General features: G+C 33.9%; 1 protein-coding gene across 1 annotated transcript; it reads left to right on the forward strand.

Annotated features, from left to right (window-relative positions):
• Positions 1 to 662: 662 nt before the first annotated feature.
• LOC144555357 (CBL-interacting protein kinase 2-like) lies at positions 663 to 3,376 on the forward strand. The gene is made up of 2 exons (XM_078303655.1): positions 663 to 869; positions 1,490 to 3,376. Exon 2 carries the CDS (start codon positions 1,818 to 1,820, stop codon positions 3,153 to 3,155), a length of 1,338 nt encoding a protein of 445 aa, XP_078159781.1. The 5' UTR covers positions 663 to 869; positions 1,490 to 1,817; the 3' UTR covers positions 3,156 to 3,376.
• Positions 3,377 to 19,687: the final 16,311 nt, after the last annotated feature.

Consider the following 19,687-nt stretch of genomic DNA (forward strand, 5'->3'; position numbering starts at 1 on the left):
AAAAAAATAGTATTAAAAACAGAAAAAAAAACTAAAAAACAGAAAAAACAATATTAAAAAACGAAAAAAAAAAAAAAAATACCCATACCCTACCCGCCCTATCCGACTACCCGTACCCGAGGTACCCGAGACGGGCACGGGTTTGAAACGGGTAGGGTACACTCTTTTAAAAACCTACCCGACCTACCTGTACCCGTCTACCCGACTACCCGTCCTACCCGTACCCGCCCTACCCGACTACCCGACCCGGGTATACCCGAGGTACCCGTACCCTACCCGTTAGCAAACCACTAGTCCGGATCCACCAATTAGGGAATCATTCTAAAAGATTCTGCGGTACCCTACTGGATCCGAATTCGTGCAATTATTGGTGCTAGATGCAAGAAATTTGTCAAGAAAAAAAAAAAAACAAAACCTACAGGCTACAGCAAGGGACTAGTGCAATTATTGGTGGGACCTTTGCGAAGACTGAATGGGCAATGAGGGGCATTTTGGTAAATTGACGGGTCGGCACGAAGGGCGAACCGCATTTCCTCGCAGAATCATTGTGTGGTAATCATCTGGCGTATTTATGCACAATATAAATTAGTTTTCTATAATTACAAATAAACCCCGCTCCGATCAAAACTATATAAAGGGGTGAGAGGCAGTAACTCTAGGGTTTTCTTTTAATTTATAGCCCAGTCTCTAAATTCGCCTCTGCCTCTCTCGTTCTCTCTCTCCTCCAACTATTAAAAAAATCTCTTTCGCAGACCTACAAAGAAACGCTCACTGTTTAGAGGTTTACAGAAGGTTTATTCGTTTCTCCATCGCCATAGTAATCGAAAAAATTTAGCATCTTCCGATCGTTTCCTTGCTGGAATTTACAGGTACTTAATTGCTAATTTAACCACTGTTAATATTTGGATTTTGTTCTCAGCTTCTGATTTTGGGAATTGTTCACGATTATTTCTTAGATCTTTACGTTTTAAGTTTTTTTTTTTCCAAAAATCTAAGATGAGCTGCTTAAGTTCTGGATTCATTTAGATCTGCATTTGATTCGAATTTTGTTTGTTAGATGCATGTTACTCTCACCTGTAGAGCTCTCGTAGCCTTAGGTTTCCACAATTTACTCCTTGTTCTTACTTTTCTGATTCTATAAAAGGAGAATTTTGTATCTACTGGTTAATTTTGCTGTCCCGATATTGTAGTTTTAGAAACTTAATTAGCGAGTAGCGATTAATAGTCCAAGGAAAGGAAAATTTAAAAGCGGATTACTTCTTAGAATCATTTGAACTCTCAATATTGGATGTTAATTTCCATAGGGAAATTCGGCCTAACATGTAGATCAGCGAATTGCCAAAATTTTGTATAATCTAATTGACAGTTGAAACTATTCTACCTGAGTGTGTTTAGAATTGTTTACCTCTTTAAGTTCTCATCTTTACTTGTTGTAAGAACAAAATTAAATACATCATAAGTTGATGAAATTTTGCAATTTTGTGTGCAGAGATTTAGCTAAAAATTGGAAGGACAAAAATTAGGGAATGCTGAAAGATGTGCTTGCATGCGAGGAAACTTCCTTTTGAGCTCCACCCCCATTCATCTCATGCCAAGCCCACCTCACTTCTAGTTCTTGATGAAATTGGATCCCAGATCTGCACCCACACCAGCCTTGTGCTCCGTGCACAAACCCTCAATGGCGCCCAGCAAATCAAATCCAAACCTGTTCTAGACCGTAGTATAGGTGAAGACGGTTGAATCTAAAACCATCCACAATCAAAATCCCATATTTATCATTCCTTTGTTAGAAAACTCGGTTGAAACCAACTACTTAAATGGGCACAGATATGAAAGGAAGTGTCTTGATGGACCGCTTCGAGATTGGCCGAATGCTGGGTCAAGGTACCTTTGCCAAGGTCTACTATGGTAAAAACCTGAAAACAAACGAGAGTGTTGCGATAAAGGTGATAGACAAGGAAAAAATAGCAAAGGGTGGTTTGATGGACCAAATAAAGCGTGAAATTAAGGTCATGAATGTGGTACGACACCCCAATATAGTACAACTTTACGAGGTCATGGCAACCAAGTCAAAAATTTATTTTGTATTGGAGTACGTAAGAGGTGGTGAATTGTTTAATAAGGTGTCTAAGGGGCGTTTAAGGGAAGATGTGGCACGAAAATACTTCCAACAGTTGATCAGTGCTGTTGATTTTTGCCATAGCCGCAAGGTGTACCACAGGGATCTGAAACCCGAAAACCTCTTGTTGGATGAGAATGGAAATTTGAAAGTTTCTGATTTTGGGTTGAGTGCCCTTGCTGAGTCGAAACGGGTTGACGGGTTGCTACACACAACATGTGGCACTCCAGCGTATGTTGCTCCGGAGGTGATTAGCAGAAAGGGTTATGATGGTGCCAAAGCAGATATTTGGTCATGTGGAGTTATTCTGTATGTGCTTTTGGCCGGTTCCTTACCATTTCATGACCAGAATTTAATGGAGATGTACAGAAAGATTGGCAAAGCTGAATACAAATTCCCGCATTGGTTTTCTCCTGATGTCAGACGACTTTTGACACGGATTTTGGATCCGAACCCAAATACCCGCATCACCACTCAACGGATCATGGAGAACCCTTGGTTTAGAAAAGGCCTTGATGACAGGTATGTTAGGAGGAGCAGCCATAGCAACACTAACAATTTAGAGGCAAAAGAAACATCTCCTATTAATTTTGCTTGCAGTGAAGAAAATAAGGCAGGGGAGGGTAAGATATCTAACTTGAATGCCTTCGATATAATCTCCCTCTCAGCTGGGTTCGACCTATCGGGTTTGTTTGAGGAGCCTGATAAGAAGAAGGAAGAGCGGTTCACCTCTGGCAAAACCGCATCAACAATAATATCAAAGATTGAGGATATAGCAAAGAAGTTGCGGTTGAAGGTGACAAAGAAGGATGGTGGGGTATTGAAAATGGAAGGTGTCAAGGTGGGGAGGAAAGGCGCTTTGGGAATTGATGCTGAGATATTTGAAGTTACACCTGATTTTCACCTGGTGGAGATGAAAAAGACAAATGGGGATACCTTGGAGTATCAGAAGATGTGGAAGCAAGAGATGCGGCCGGCTTTGAAAGATATAGTCTGGGCCTGGCAAGGGGAGCAACCGCAGGTGCAAAAGGTGTGAAACTTCTGGTTTGGAGTTGGGCTTGGAATTGAAATTACATCGGATCTGGAAGTGAATTTGTACGAGTTGAGGTGGTTTTTGTATGTGTTATGATTTATTATGTTCTTTTCTTCTGGTTTAATTGGCTCTTGTTTTAAATTGGTTTATTATTGTCTTGGAATCATGATAAGTTCTAATGAATTCTTGTTAATGCTTTTCATTATTACTATCTTCTATTGCAATTGGATTTGTCATTTGTTACTTAATCTACCTTTCATTTTTTAAATGATGGCCAACTGGTCATATATTCGGCTCCCAAGGATTTGAAAGAAAGCAGAACAGGGGATGTAATATGCTTCGTCAACTAAAAAAGTAATATTTTCTGGTGTCTTTCTCAATGAAAATAAGAATGGTATTTCCGGGAAAAGGTATGTCTGATGTTCATTGGGCTCAAATTTAGGTATAATGCAGGGAACCGAATCTCCTGTCCTCCGGGGTGCAGGAAATTTCTGCCTCCAGAGTCACTGTGGGATGGGACCAGTTACTGTTAAAGGATTTAATTATTGTTACTGTTTTTAAATTTGGGTCCACTCACAGTGACTTTGGAGGCAGACGATTCGGTCTCATAATGCAGCGCGCTTCTGTCAGATTCACTTCAAGCACTTGAATATTTAAGCTGATGTGGACGGATATCGAAGCTGCATGCTAGCATCTTGAAGTGAATCAGACGGAAGCTCTTGCCATCAAACCCAAATTAGAGAATACCATGAAACCAAAATTGGAGAATAGTTTGTGTTAAGCATGTTGCCAATGGACGGTCTTATTTTCTGATAAAGAAATAAACCAACAAAAAATAGATCATATTTGTTCCAAAAACCAGACTAGGAAGATAGCTAACAAAACTTGTCACAAAGTTCTGCAGTTGTGGTTTTTGACAACCGGACAATAATCAAGTGAACATGTCATGTTCTATCAACAAACTAATTAAATGTCCGAAACGAAATTTTCTCATATTTAATATCGTACCCAACCAGTGAAGGTTAATTGAGAAACCAACAGCGTCTGTTGAGAATTTCTGGTATGAGGTTTGTCCTTTTTATAAAAGCTTTAATTTCAAGTTGCAAGGACGCTTCCAAAAAGACATGTCACAAAGAAACAGCCATGGCCCCATATGAGGCTAGCGCGCACACAATAATTAATGCTCAACCCATTGGAAGAACCTTGCTTTTCGAATAGTATATTTGTTAAAATATTTGTGTCATAATGTACAACTATGTATTATAGAGGAGGTGTTCAACCAACAGTGCTTTCTAAAAGAGAAGATGTGTTTGGAATCTAAATATTTATTGTAGATGAATGATTAGACTTGCTGCTAAAGTAATGTGTTATTTCACCTAATTGTTCTTCACGGGATGGTTATGTTGACCTAACAAAAATCTAAGATGTCCCTGTTTCATGACAGTATACTTCTGAAGTTGTTGAATTGCGGTTAGATGCATCTCTTGGTGCTGAAAATTTCAATTTCTGGTAAACAAATCATAAAATTTTCATTTTCTTAGATAAAATCTTCACTTTTTGGAAAAAAAAAACTATTCCTTTTAATTTCATAGAGTTCTAAAACTAAAAAGGGTTGAATTTTAGTACTTGAACAATAGTTAAACACTAGAGGAGAAATATGCCAGGCTTAGAGCTATGCATAGTAAGCTCTGAATTACATAAGCTAACAAGCCGCATGACATTTAATCATAGTTACCATTATTATTTAATTTATGTACTGGTACTTCGCTATGCTGATTTAACTCTTGCTAGTATTTTGTCTGTGTCATTGTTGTCGTCGTTTTTTCATTATTACTGTGCTGAGTGGGGACTACAAAGCATGGATAAACCATGAGCCACAATATGCCAAAAATATCTGCATCATCATTTGCCATTCCTTTATTGTTTAACAAAGTTGCAGTGAAGTCAACTGAAAAATAAAGAAGGAAAAACAAAAAAGAGAGTAAGAAACAAGGGCAAATGATTTACAGCTACAACCTTTTTTTGTAATTTGGTTTTGTTAAAGGGATTTGGACAAAATTCATCCAAACCGTCTGATCTGTGTTGAGATTCATGCAAATGATTTAGAACTTAATAAATTTAAACGGTTCCGTGAATCTAAACCGTCAGTGCGAATGTTGACACCGATCAGATGTTTTAAGCCAGCTTTGAATATGACTTTGTCTAAGGCTCTTTGGACATCAACTCCACCACCTTTTTTCTTTCAAAGATAGAAATATAGTAAATTACATAAATGGTTCTACAAATATCTCCATTTTATCATTTTAATTCTTAACGAAAAAAAACATATTGATAATTACAAGGACAAAAAAGGTAACTTCAAACTTTTCAGGAACAAAATGATAAATAAGTGATAATTGAAGGACCTTACGTACAATCTACTCGAAAAAATAATCACGACCTTCATAAGTTGTAAAACCAAACACAATTCGGTACTTATTTGGATCACAGGGAGTTCATTTTGAAATTTGTGGCAGATTAAAACCAACGACTCAGATCTCATTCTGCGAGGTCAATTATTGCACTGGATCTGAATTCACACAATAGTGGAAATTTCCCAGAACTGAAATTTGGGTTCTAAGAATTGTAACTAAGCGCAGTTCACCAATCACCATGCAATTGGTCGGCCCGATTTTTGAACAGAACAAAAAATACTACTGAAAAATGGGCCTATACTGCGCAGTTTATGTTGAACAGTACTGGATGCTACAAACTTATTTCTAAATTAGACAGTAGAACAGTACGACAAACTTCTTTCTAAAATCTCTCTTATTTAATACAGATAGGAACCAAATAATCCATTAATATGAATTTAGATGTGAGCTGAGTAATTACGGAAATGGAGTAGCTATATATTGTTTGCTAGAACAATCATATTTTATTGATTTAGTCTTCATTGTTCGACAAACACGCTAGAAAACAATTAATCATGCAAAAAAATATTATCAGTTACAAAAAGAACGAGTACCTTTTTTAACTTACATAAAAGACGGAAAAATCATGGAGAAAGTACTATTTTAATTAGTTAACAAATCCAGGGATGTCGTAAAGAACATTTAGAGACATACTAAGTTCAAATTAAATCCGTGCTGCAACCACTATTTAGAGTTTAGACTCTTAAGATATAATCCATGAAGATGCATGTATTCGGATTAAGACCTGTATTATATTCACACCAGAATTGACTTAAATGATCAAACTAAGATTTGGAATTTATTGTATTAATAACAGGGGCGGATCCAGGATTTTCATCAGGGGGGAAAAAAATATCGAATCAGATTTAAATAGCTAATTGAATTTAAACTCATTAACTAATTGGGTATTCGATAAAAAAACAATGCTTTAACTTATATTTTCCAATGTTCTAACTTGTAATTACTAATGTTTTAACTTATAATTATAATTACCAATCATATTGATTTAACACTAAATTTAACCCGAATTAAAAATCAAACATTAAATATGGTATGTTTGGATGCAACGAGAATAGCGAGAATAGCGAGAACAGCGAGAATAGCGCTGTTCCGATCCATCCAAACATACTTAGGAACAGCGAGAATAGCGCTGTTCTCGCTGTTCTCGCTATTCCTACAAAAACATGGAATAGCAAATGAACTCTCTCAAAGCCTCAATCCCTACAGTAGTTATTCTAAATGTTCAATCCAAACAACTTCCGAATAGCTTTGAATTAGCGCTATTCTCTTAAATAGTAGCTGTTCTCGCTATTCTTAATTTACTATTCTCAACAGTAGCTATTCTCGCTATTCTCTAGTGCATCCAAACGCACCTGGGGGCAAAAATAATTTCCAGAGTGGGGCAAAGTTGACCAATACCAACAAATCACTGCTAAAAATCCAAATCCGGGGGGGCGACTGCCCCTCCTGTATAGTGCTGGGTCCGCCCTGATTAATAAGCTCTTATGTGTGTAGCTAGTTTCTTTTGCTGTACCCGTAGTTGGTACATAAGACCTGTTTTAGATTTGATATACTTGGCTGTAGCTGAGATAACTAGTAAACAAACTTGTTAGGTAGAGGGATTTTGTGTTTCTGAAAATGGTCAATGATATAATCGGTAGGCTGAGATTAGAATGCTTGACACTTTGCTCACTGGTCCGCTATGGGCTAGGTTTAGTGAGAAGTTAGAATGTTCTGTCAATGAAGCGGCTGTGTGCGCTGAGATTGTACATTTCCATGGTTTTAATGGGAGAGGTAGGATATAATGCTAATATAACTAGTATTCTAGCTCAAACTGATGTAAGTTATAGTTTCATTTCAACGAAACGGACATATTTATGGCTTCTTCTTTTTTTTTAACAAAAAAAACTATGTTATATTTCTTTCAAAAGATCTATGTACATATATAGAGATGGGCTACGGTGAGTTGTGAAGTAAAACGCATTTCTACTTCATGCCGTATTTTTATTTTGAAAGTCCAAACGACCGATCCAAACCGTTAGATGTTTAATCCATATTGAAATGTGCTTGGAGACCAAATTTTACATTTTTCTGAAGTATTTTACTATTTATTAAGCATTTTTGAAAATTGCTGTTTTGCTGTAAACAGTAAAAAACAGTAAAATTTTCTGGACAATCAGATCAGCGACTTTCAAAATTGCTTAATAAATAGTAAAAAAATTTCAAAAAATGTAAAATTTGGTTTCCAAGCACATTTCAATATGGAGAACAAGATGAACGGTTCGGATCGACGTTTTGAACTTTAAAATCGCAAAATATAAGCGTGAAGTAAAATAGTTGCTTTACTTCACAACTCACCGTAGCCCATCTCTACATATATATATATATATATATATATATATATATATATGAGTTTGGCTAATATAACATTAGTGTTATTTCAACCTATATAATACCAACTCTAAAACCTATCAAATCAACTTCAAATGATGAATCCAAACCATTCAAACCAATTTACTTCATTAGTTGTGCATTTACATGCAAAATTTATAACTTTTTGAATTTATTTAGTATTAAGTCAAGTGGTCAAATGTGTGAGTTTTTAAGTTAATTTTAATACATTCATTTTTCAATATTTTTATCGCTTGATTTGATACTAAAATAACTCGAAAATATAAAAAAAATTGTATGTAAACGCATCACTCATAATGTAAATCGGTCTGAACGGTTTGGATTAGTCGTTCGAAGTCGATTTAATAGGTTTTAGAGTTAGTGTTATATAAGCTAGAATAACACTGATATTATATTAGCCAAACTCATATATATATATATATATATATATATATATCGAGGTAGGCTAATAAACAATCGATTGTTTCTAGTCTCCCGTGCAACCATGTCGTTTTTGAATTTCTAAAGTCCAAATGATCGATCCAAACCGTTAGATGTGATCTCCATATTAAAAGGTGCTAGGAGACCAAATTTTACATTTTTTGGAATTTTTTTACTATTTATTAAGCCACTTTGAAAATCGCTGATCCAACGGTAGCTTCTGATTTTACTGTTTGGTTAAGCCACCGTTGGATCAGCGATTTTCAAAGTGGCTTAATAAATAGTAAAAAGATTTCAAAAAATGTAAAATTTGGTCTCCTAGCACATTTTAATATGGAGATCACATCTAACGGTTTTGATCGATCATTTGGACTTTAAAAATCGAAAAATGACTTGGTTGCACGGGAGGCTAGGAACAATCAATTGTTTATTAGCCTACCTCTCTCTCTCTCTCTATATATATATATAGGAATATGCTAGCATGTTATGCATAGCATAGAACCCTTCTATGCAACGGCTCGGATTTTGAGTTTTCAAAATCCTAACTGTTGATCCGAACCGTTCATCTTGTTCTCCATATTAATATGTGTTTGGAGACCAAATTTTACATTTTTTGGAAATTTTTTACTATTTCTTTAGATTTATTGAAAATCGCTGTTTTTTTATGGTCCAGATTTGCTGAAAACAGCGATTTTCAATAAATCTAAAGAAATAGTAAACAAATTCAAAAAAAATGTAAAATTTGGTCTCCAAACACATATTAATATCGAGAACAAGATGAACGGTTCGGATCGACGGTTAGGATTTTGAAAACTCGAAATCCAAGCCGTTGCATAGAAGGGTTCTATGCTATGCATAACATGCTAGCATATTCCTATATATATATATATATATATATATATATATATATATATTTAAAAGAAGCAAAAGACCGTTTCATTAAAATGAACCCATAATTACATAATCAGTTCTACCAAATAGTAACACTTTGGTACTCCAACACCTTTACACTGGTGTTCAAAATATCCATAAAACAGCAAACATAAAATACCTATATTGTATTTGGAGGAATAGTACTGTACTAGCATTGTCATTACTAGTGCAACATATTCTATTTTTTGGGTTCATGGGTCTTGACCCACGACAATCATATGGGCCGTATTCACTTCAGAAGGCCCAAAGCCTGCTAATGGGAGAGAAATTTAGAAAGGTGCCCAACTCAACTCAGGAGGAGTCCGCATCGTCTGCATTAACTCAAAAGAGCACCTTGTGAATTAATGTATTTGATTCGTCTGATTGTAAACGGAGTTCATCCGGCCTCCGTCTATAATGTAGGTTTCTTAATATTAGTGTGAATTATATCCGCACGAATCTTAAAGTTAATCTGACGGTTAATGCAGAGGATACTAATTCACCCAGAAGAACTCAAGCACACCTCGTTGTGGGACCCACATCTGTCGCATACTCGCGTGGACCTGGAAATTTTTCTCTAGGAGACAATAAAAAATTATTCCACTCGGCAGCTACTGCCCAGTTATCAAAAAAAAAAAAAAAAAAAAGAGAAAAAAAAAAAAAAAAAATATTAGTTGAGAATTGGAATTCAAAAAAAAAAAAAAAATTGGAAGACAAAAATGATCATGCTTTGGAGTTGGTGGGACACTCAGATTTTCAAAGTGCGGTCTAATTTGCCCACAAGTATAGTTTAAAGGTACACAATTTTTGAAAGGAGGAATTTCATGTATACCCTCAAAAACTTCAAAATTTCATATATTATCTCTAAACTTCAAAATTACGTATTTTCTTAAACAAAATGTCGATCTTAAATTGCGAAGTTTAGAAGGAGGAATACGTAATTGTGAAATTTAGAGGGAAAAATATGTAATATTAATGTTTTTGAAGGGTATACGTGAAATTCCCCCCTACAAAGCACATGGTCAAACTTTGAAACTCCAATTTTTTTATTTATTAAATTTCAATTCTCAAATAATAATTTTTCTTTGTTTTTCTTGAAACACAATCCAATTTTTGTTGAACATACTGTATAAATGCAAATATAAATACTCAACTCGTTCATAAAATTGTGGGAGTTCTTTGCTAGTCCGTTTAGTAATACTTTTTTTAATTAACCTCTTTAATTTTTTTTTAGGCTTTTAACTTCCTTAGTCGCTTAATCTTTTCAAATAATAATTTTTAGTGAGAATTAAGATTCTCTCCTTAAACCTTCTTTTATTCAAAATCGTTCTAATTTTAAGATGCTTCTATTTCTAAATATTCTTACTCTCTATTTACAAATTAAGACATTAAACATAAACTCCTTGGCACTAATTAAATTTTAATCCTACTATATTTTTGCCGAACAACTAAGTTTCTGTTCGGCCGCGTTACTTCCACGAGAACAATACTTTTAAGTTAAATTCCTGTGCCCATGTTCATTTTCAATTGGAGACTGAACAGAACCTAAAAGAACCCATACCTAAGCTACTCGATATTGCCATCTATGCACGGAATTTTTTGAGCTGAAGATGAAGATCAACGTCTTGTAACTTTAAAAATTTACAATTTTCTTTTAAGAAAGTTATGAACATAGAAGTTATGAACATAGAAAACATTACCTTAATTATTAAATTTAAAATTATCTCTAAAATATGCTGAAATTTTATTTTCAACTTCTACTTTCCCGAAATTTTTATTAATAGTATTAAAATCAATCAAATTAAAAAAAATGACATCACTTTTTTGGAATTTCCAAAACTCACATTTCCACCGGATAATTCAGCTAGATATGATCCAATTTCGATGAATTATTCAGCAGAAATAGTTTATTTTTTCCCTCAATTTCATTAAATTATTCAACGCAATTAGTTTTTTTAGAGTAGGAATCCAACGAAATTAGAAAAAAAAACTAATACCTCTGGATAATAAGCGAAAATGGGTGGTCGGGGACCATAACTTTTATTTTCAAGCCTTCGCTCTTTCGCCAGTGCGAATTTTGACGATTCCAAAAAACTCAAACCCTAGCTCAGCTACCACCTCCCACACCGTCACCCTAGTCCTCTGACTCCGATGCCGCTACTCTCCCCTCTCTCGCCTCTTCCCTCTGCATCAGACCGGAGAGGAGGGTGAGGGGAAGGGGAGGAAATGAGAGAGAGAGAGAGATGTGCATACCTCGAGCTGAGGGTGAGGCAATGGGTGCACCTCGAGCTAAGGAGAGGAGGGAGAGTGACCTGTCGGGAGAGGAGATGGCGCAAGGAGGTATCAGTTATGATGTGGCCAATGAGGCTTGTTCGTTGATGATCTCATTGCGAGTCCCCTCGACAGTTGTTGCTGAGATGGGTCTGACAGGAGCATTTGAGGGCTTCAACTTGACGGTACCAGATACCAACAGAGTTATGTTAGTACTGCGTGATGATGAGTAGATCCGATCATTGGAGTGCGGCGGTGGTCGGAAGAGCGGATCTGGTCGTGAAGCGAGATGAAAATTAAGGTATTAGAGTGATTATGAGTTTATATAAGTAGAATTAGAAGAGTAGATCTAGTTAAAAAGTAGATCTAAGAATTTAGAGGGTGATTAAGGACGATTAGAGTAATTTTGAGTAATTTAGAAGATTTCGTGAGAATAAAGGAGTAGATTTAGGAATTAGAGTCGTTTGACTTATTGTAAATATGTTTTTTTATCAATCGAATTGTTAGTAGGCATTTAAAGCCACTAGCCTTCAAAAAAAAAATGTCATATTTGAATTTTTTGAAATAGTGCTGTCATTTTCTTTAATTTAATTGATATTAATTTTATTAATAAAAATCCTGGTTTACTTTGTAATCAACTATACATATATACTTCACATAATTCTGAGATTGAAAGGCAGAGGTCTTGCCTTCTAAATTTCAATTGATATTCATAAAATATTTACATTTGGATTTCGAATTCACAACTTTTTACTAAGAAAATATTGCCCTTTGTTACTAACTAAAGGCTGATTCTTCTCTTCATATACTTTTGTTAACGAGAGCAATATTTTACGATAAATTTTTTTTTTACTGCTATAATGTGGCAATAATTTCATAGACGATCACTAAACCTCTACTGCCAAATGTCAACCATGCTTTACCGAAAGGTAAGAGTAATTGTCAAATGGGCACCAAATTTATTTTGTCTGTGAATTGGGTTACCAAAACCGAAATATGCGACCCGTGGCCTCTTTATAAAGTTGAGCTTTTGTAATTGGGTATTGTAGGATCTAGATTTCCTCCTCTCTGATGCTGGTCCAGTTACACGCAATTTAACAACAAAATGCTTCTCGCCAAACTACTATCATGTTTAAGTTTAATGCATCATTGACTTGACTTAGTGCCTACATAGTAAGAGTAGCACACACCTTGCCTATGCCTATTGAATTTCTAGTATCTTAGTTTGGTAGCATCGTTTGGTGTACCTCCAATACTTCTCCGATTCACCTTTATTGATTGGAAAGTTAAAAATATCATTTCCATACTCTTAGTGGCCAAGGCTTTTAATTAAAGCATAATTCCACGTTTGATGCAAATTGCCGTATAATAACAGTAGTAGTAATAATAAACTAATACTAATAATAATAATAGTAGTAGTAATATTTTTATTATTATTAATATAATCTTAATAATAAGAATATATAGTACGATAACTTCATTTAGGAGCAACGTACACTAGAAAATTTAGATTTAGGGAGGTGATACGTAAAATGCATAATATGTTATCGATAAAATTTGTATTTAAGTTTTGACACCAATAAAGTGAAGTTATAACCACTAAGCTTCAAGCAAATATTTAACATTTTATAAGAGAAATAAAACATGTAAAAACTTAAAAAAAATTAAATTAAATTAAATTTCAATATTTATAATCAAAATTTTAAAAACACAGAGGTGACTAAGCACCTCTATGATTAGCCGTAGATCTGCCTTGACTCCATCAATGTGAATTGTGCGGAGTATATCAGAATAACATCTTTAACAAATGAGTAAATAATTTAAGCCAATGTAGGATAAGAGATAAAATTAGTATCACTGATGTTGATGAGTTCATTATAATATAATGAGGAAACCAGTCTTTAATAAAATAAAAAACGTATTGTGCTAAATGGGACCTCTTGAACTGTTTAATTGTGATTAATTCTGATCAAACCCTCCCCTTTCTAAAAAGAAAAAGAAAATGCTCCAAATCATATGAATAGAGCAAATTTTCAGTACAATACATTTTATGAGAGAAACCTATTATATCAAATAAAGATAAGTAGAAAGTGTTCGCATTATTTTCATAAACTAATAAAGATAAGAACATATTCACTAATAAATATGAATTATAACAAAAATTATTTAATTTGAAGAAACTCATGTAGCATAGTGTAACCATCCGATCAAATATATTAATGTGCTTGAACAATTTTTAAATAATTAAATATATAACAAGGAGATATTGAGAAAGGATGAAGTAATTGATTGCTAAATAAATCTTGCATACTAGAGCATCGCTTAATAGATATTTAATTAGTCTAATGATTAATCCTCAATAATGAACAGAAGGATCCCGACTAAGTGTCTATAAATATTTTTTGTGTGAGATCTCAATTTAATATTTTGTAAATATTAAAATAATTGACTGACTTGTCTCTTGTGAGAGTGATAAGAACGAATCCGAGGAACATATGAGGACATGACAGGATTGAAGTGGCTTACGGAGTTGAAATTAAGACAAAGGAGAAAAACATATAGAAATGGGACAAGAAATGTCACCATGTCACCTTGTTCGCCTAACAAATCTGGTCCATGCCTTTTCCAGTGGCAAGTAGAACAAACGCGAGGAAAGAATGTTTGTTGGTAACTCGGTATACACAAAAGGCCAGCTGGATTATTCCACCATTACATTCTCATACTCTGCACCTTCAAAAAGAAATAAACTTTTCCATTTAGAATCGAAGGCGGTTTCATGGACAACATACGAAATTCTGTTTGATATTCGGAGCTATTTGATTTGTATTAAAATTTGTACGAACAATTTTAAAATATGTACTCAAGTATTTATAAATTTTAATACCGATAGAATAACTATGATAGAATATTGTATCGAACATGAGTGACATTAGAAAATTTAATAGAAGAGCTAAAATTCAAAATGCATAATTTATTATCTAAATTTGAACTCAAATTTCTACAATAATAAATTAGAATTTAAACCACAAAAATCTACAAAACACATGTAGTAATTTATGGAAAAGACTGAATAAAACAAAAATAGTTAAATTTCAAGAGTAGAACTAGGGTGTTCCTCAGTTCATCAAACCCCCTTGTGAACTCAACTCTAAAACATATCTGATTGGTTTCAAACGACGAATCCAAACTGTTGATATCCTTCTACCTTATGAGTGATTTGTTTACATGTGAACATTTTAAAATTTTAAATTAATTTTGTATATAGTTAAGTGATCAAAAGACACCTAAAAATGAATGCATTAAAATTAATTGATAAACCTTCTAATTTTGATCACATGACTTTATACTAAATTAATTTGAAACATTAAAATTTTCACATATAGACGTACCACTTATAAGGTAGAAGGATTTTAACGGTTTGAATTCATTGTTTGAAGTCAATCTGATAGATTTAAAAATTGAGTTCACAAAAAGACTTGATGAATTTAGAAACACTCTAATTCTACTCAAATTTCAATATACACCATTAATACTTTTGAAATTATAAAGTTTTGTGAACATCCCTTTGCTATTTAGATCCGCCTTATAACCGGAGTTGATCATATGTCCCCTCCTTGTCAATTTTATACCCTTTATATACCGACGAAATAAACTTTCTCGATTACCTTTTTATGTGCCGACGAATCGTTGCCCACTTCACTAAAAGATTGTCAAGATTAACCAAAGTTTATTTTGATTTCAAGAAATGATGTGTCGGACGCAAATCCTTGTCCACTGGTATTTTGGATTGAAGTGTGACACATGTAGCCATTGTTTTGTGCTCCAAGTTTAGAATCTTTTTCACACATGTGATATTTATATTAGAGAAAAGGTAATGTTCTTCGGGTTACAGTCCTCCAAAAATCTCCGTGTATAAAAGTCTTTTCTTTTTAACTTAGTTTTGACGCGTTTTTAACTGCCACAACTGCCATAATTTTAACTTCTATAATTTTAAGTACACTGTGTATGTTTACAGAATTATATGTCACTACAGCATTAATCATAAAAGTTTCATGTGAATAACCTCATCAAAGGGGCGTAACTTTTGATCCTGCGCAATACAAGACATATATAAAACATACAATACAAGACATATATAAAACATACAATACAAGACATATATATGCAATATGGTCCTGCGCATGCTTCACGAAAAGGGGCGTAACTTTTGATCCGTCCGTCGGATCGGGCTGAAATTTTGACAGGAACTCCACAGTCCAAAACCGGATGCAAAACCAATCTATGATTCGTTTCGCCATTTGCGGGCTCAGATTCGCGATCCGAGTCTTCCTTCATGGACTTTTGGACCTTTCTTTATAATTTGTGAGTTTTTAGGGTCTTTTATGTTTTTTTTTTATGTATTTTCTGATTTTAGGGTTTGTATTTAAACATACGTCATGTCTTTTGGCATGTTGTTCTATGTGCTGGTAAAGTTTCATAAATTTTAGGGCTTCCTAGCTATACCAAACAGTAGCCTAACTGGGAACATATATGAACACAATCGATAAATAATAATTCAAATCAGCAAAACGTACGAATGGAGAACAATTATTATGATAAATAATAATTTAAAGAAATATTACCTTAGAGGTGATGCTAGACATGGATATTAAAGAAACCCAAATCAGGGTTTTCCCTTTGCTCCACTGAAATTAAAGAAACCCAAATCAAACTAAAATTGGTCCCAAAATTGAGAAATTTGAGAAGAATAACCTTGCACATAGAAGCAATCCATGTCGACATAAGCAATTACATCAAGAACTAGCATACATCAGAACTGGATTGATTCAAATCAGAAAATCAGAAATTACTCAAATCAGAAAATCTGTACTTAAAGAAATTCGGTACTAAAATTAGGTTTAAGAATTACATGTAGGCGCTGGGAGGAGAGAGACGACGGCAGACAGTGGAGAGGATCCGCTTGAGAGGCACCGGAGGAGGGAGAGGCGCCGGAGGAGACAGAGGCGCCGGAGGAGACAGAGGCATTCGGATTAGGATTTTGGACTTTTGGCGGAGAAGAAGGGTTTTGGCGGAGAGATGACGCGTTGGCGCCTTTTCTTCTCAGCGAAAATTTCAGCGATTTCAAAAAAAAAAAAAAAAAATTGACTATCAGCGACCGGCGATGACGCCGGTCGCTGATACGGTCGCTGAAAGTGCTGGTCGCCATAGATTTTTCTTTTTTCTGTTTTTTTGAGAAAAAATTGAGCATCAGCGACCGGCGTCAGCCCCGGTCACTGATACCGGTCGCTGATAAACCATTCTGCTGTAGTGTGTGTATGTTTATAGGATAATATGTGTATGTCTACAGGATAATATGTGTATATTTACAAGATATTTCAACTGCTATAATTTTAAGTACACTATGTATGTTTACAGAATTATATGTGTATGTTTACAGGATAATATGTGTATGTTTACAGGATATTATGTGTATGTTCACAGAAGGTGGTCCCCAACAGCTATCACGCGTTTTCGACAGCTGTCACGCGTTTTTAACCACTTTCACGCGTTTTTAACAGCTTTCATGCGTTTTTATGTTTACAGGATTTGTTGAATTAGTTTACAGGATTTAGTATTGATGTTTACAGGATTTAATATTAATGTTTACAGAATTAGTTGAAAATCTCCGGGGATTTTTGGGAGACCGGAGTTGGAGGACTGTTAGCTGCTTCCATTAATATATCCGCTTCTTATATGAAGTCATTTCTGTCGTAAGCTAGATGTTATAAACAGGTACATGGAGGCATTGGTCCTGACTCCTGCTGCAACGGATAAGATAAGTGAAATACTAGATATTAATTAACAACTAAAAATAAATAAAGGAGATACACTAGTTAGAGTAAGGCTTGGGTGCATGCCGGCCTTAACACGGTCTAAAAAAAAAATCTATTGTTTAAATTTTAAATTTTAATCTAAGTAGCTCACTAAATTGGTTGTATATAACTTGTAGAATACCGAGTTTTACTATTTTTAATTTTGTTTTACTATTTTCTATGATTCATGAAAGATAACAAAAAATGATCTAAAATATTGACAATTTTCTTTTATTAATTTTAAGCCATTTTTTTGCCATCTTTCATAAATCATAAAAAATTAGTATTCTACAAGTTCATAATATAACCAATTTACTGAGCTACTTAGATTGAAATTTGAAATTTATATGATAAGTTTTTTAGACCATAACACGGAATGCCTTATGCTATCCATAGTACCTAGCTAAGCCTTACTCTACTAGTTATTTGGGTAGTTTTGACAATATTATTTTAGATAAATTCAAATAAGATTGATTATTAAAAATCAATATATATTATTGGATATTAGATAATTTAATATCTAAATTTTATGTAATTTAAGTATTATTCGATGATAAATAAAAATTCGTACATAAAAAATTGTTAATTTGAAACCGTTGAAAAATTAAACCACTTGACGAGCTATAAACATACAATAATATTAACATTTTTATAGGCATATCTTTGCAACATTGAGAGCATACATCTAAATGAGTACTAAATTTAAAAAAGATTTCATCCACTATTTTTTGTTCGCCTCTTCCGTAAAGTCAAACTGTGTCTTCTTAAAACAAGAAAAAACATTTAAATTTTCAAAAACAAAAGAGATAAAAAGAAATTGATATATATATATATACGTTGTGGTCATTGGATGCATGTATTTGATTTTCCAATTAAAATTGCACATGGATGTCAATGAATGTGAGGGGGGGGGGGGGGGGGGGGGGGGGGGGTCCGGTTCAGTTCAGGTGATCACATTTTTTTAGTAGTGGTGCTGGAGGATAAGGAGTGCAAATGGATAGTGGGTGCATTTTGGTTCTACAACTTTAGTATCGCCTCTAATAATTTGGTTCTAAACTAATGTTTTGTGTGCCCTTCGTGCCAGGTTGGTTTGTAATAATCTTCATCAGGCTTCTAAATAGCTAGCTATAGCGGCGCTATAGCTTTTCTGGACCATAAACGCTAAGCTATGAGATAAAATTGCGCTAACTCAGCTACGACCGCTATAGCTATAATAGCTGACCGCTATTACCGCTATATGAGACCCGCTATAGCTACCGCTATGCTACATGGTTTTTTTTTTGCAATTTATATGGACTTCTGTACTTCTATTCTTATTTCTAATGCTACATTGTCTTCTACGATAAGTATACTAAACCAAACTATATGCTTCTATTTTTATTTGTGATTTATTCTATCATTCTATATCGAGAAATATTCAAATACTAATTCTTCATTTGTAAAATTATTATCGTTCGTTTCAATTGAAAGCTGATTTTGATTATTATTATAATTATAAAATATTTAAATATGTATATTGACTTCATTTACCTTATAAAATTAATTGCTCTTTGTCTATTATAATATGTAATACCATGAAGTATAAACTATTAAATAATGTTACTTTTTAGATTGTTTTTTCTTCTTATTTGCGTAATTGATAAAAAGTATAGACTTAGATTAGTTGTCATTTAGTTGTTATATCCATTCTCTAATATTGATTATGTTGATAATTAGTAGAAATATAGAATATAAAGTTTGAAAAGGGAAAATCGCTATGTGTAATAGCTTCCGCTATAGCTACGCTATTCGCAATAGCTTTTTTTTTTGGTCTCCCCGCTATGCCGCTATAATCGCTATTTAGAACCTTGATCTTCATGAATTTTGTATGATTCCAGATCTTCATCTAGATCAGCGGGTTTGTTGTGCTGGTATGAGGTTTTACGTAGAATTTGATGTAATTAAACTCATATTGCTAATGCAATGAGATTTATGTTTTTTTTCAAAAAAAATAAAAAATTACACATGTCAAATCTTTTAATCATATCTTGTGTAGAAATTACAGGACCTTCATTTCATCTATAAAATAATTACAAATATAAACAAAAATAAAGATCAAAATTTAAATGTCTTGAATCTATAAAAATGACTGAATGTGAATGAGCAGTGGATTTATTAAATATTATTTACGATTTTCCTAGTTCTAAAAAAAAAAAAAAATTTGGTTCTGTTTCCC

Source organism: Carex rostrata, chromosome 6 (genome assembly GCF_964058835.1).
Source record: "Carex rostrata chromosome 6, lpCarRost1.2, whole genome shotgun sequence".
Taxonomy (NCBI): domain Eukaryota; kingdom Viridiplantae; phylum Streptophyta; class Magnoliopsida; order Poales; family Cyperaceae; genus Carex; species Carex rostrata.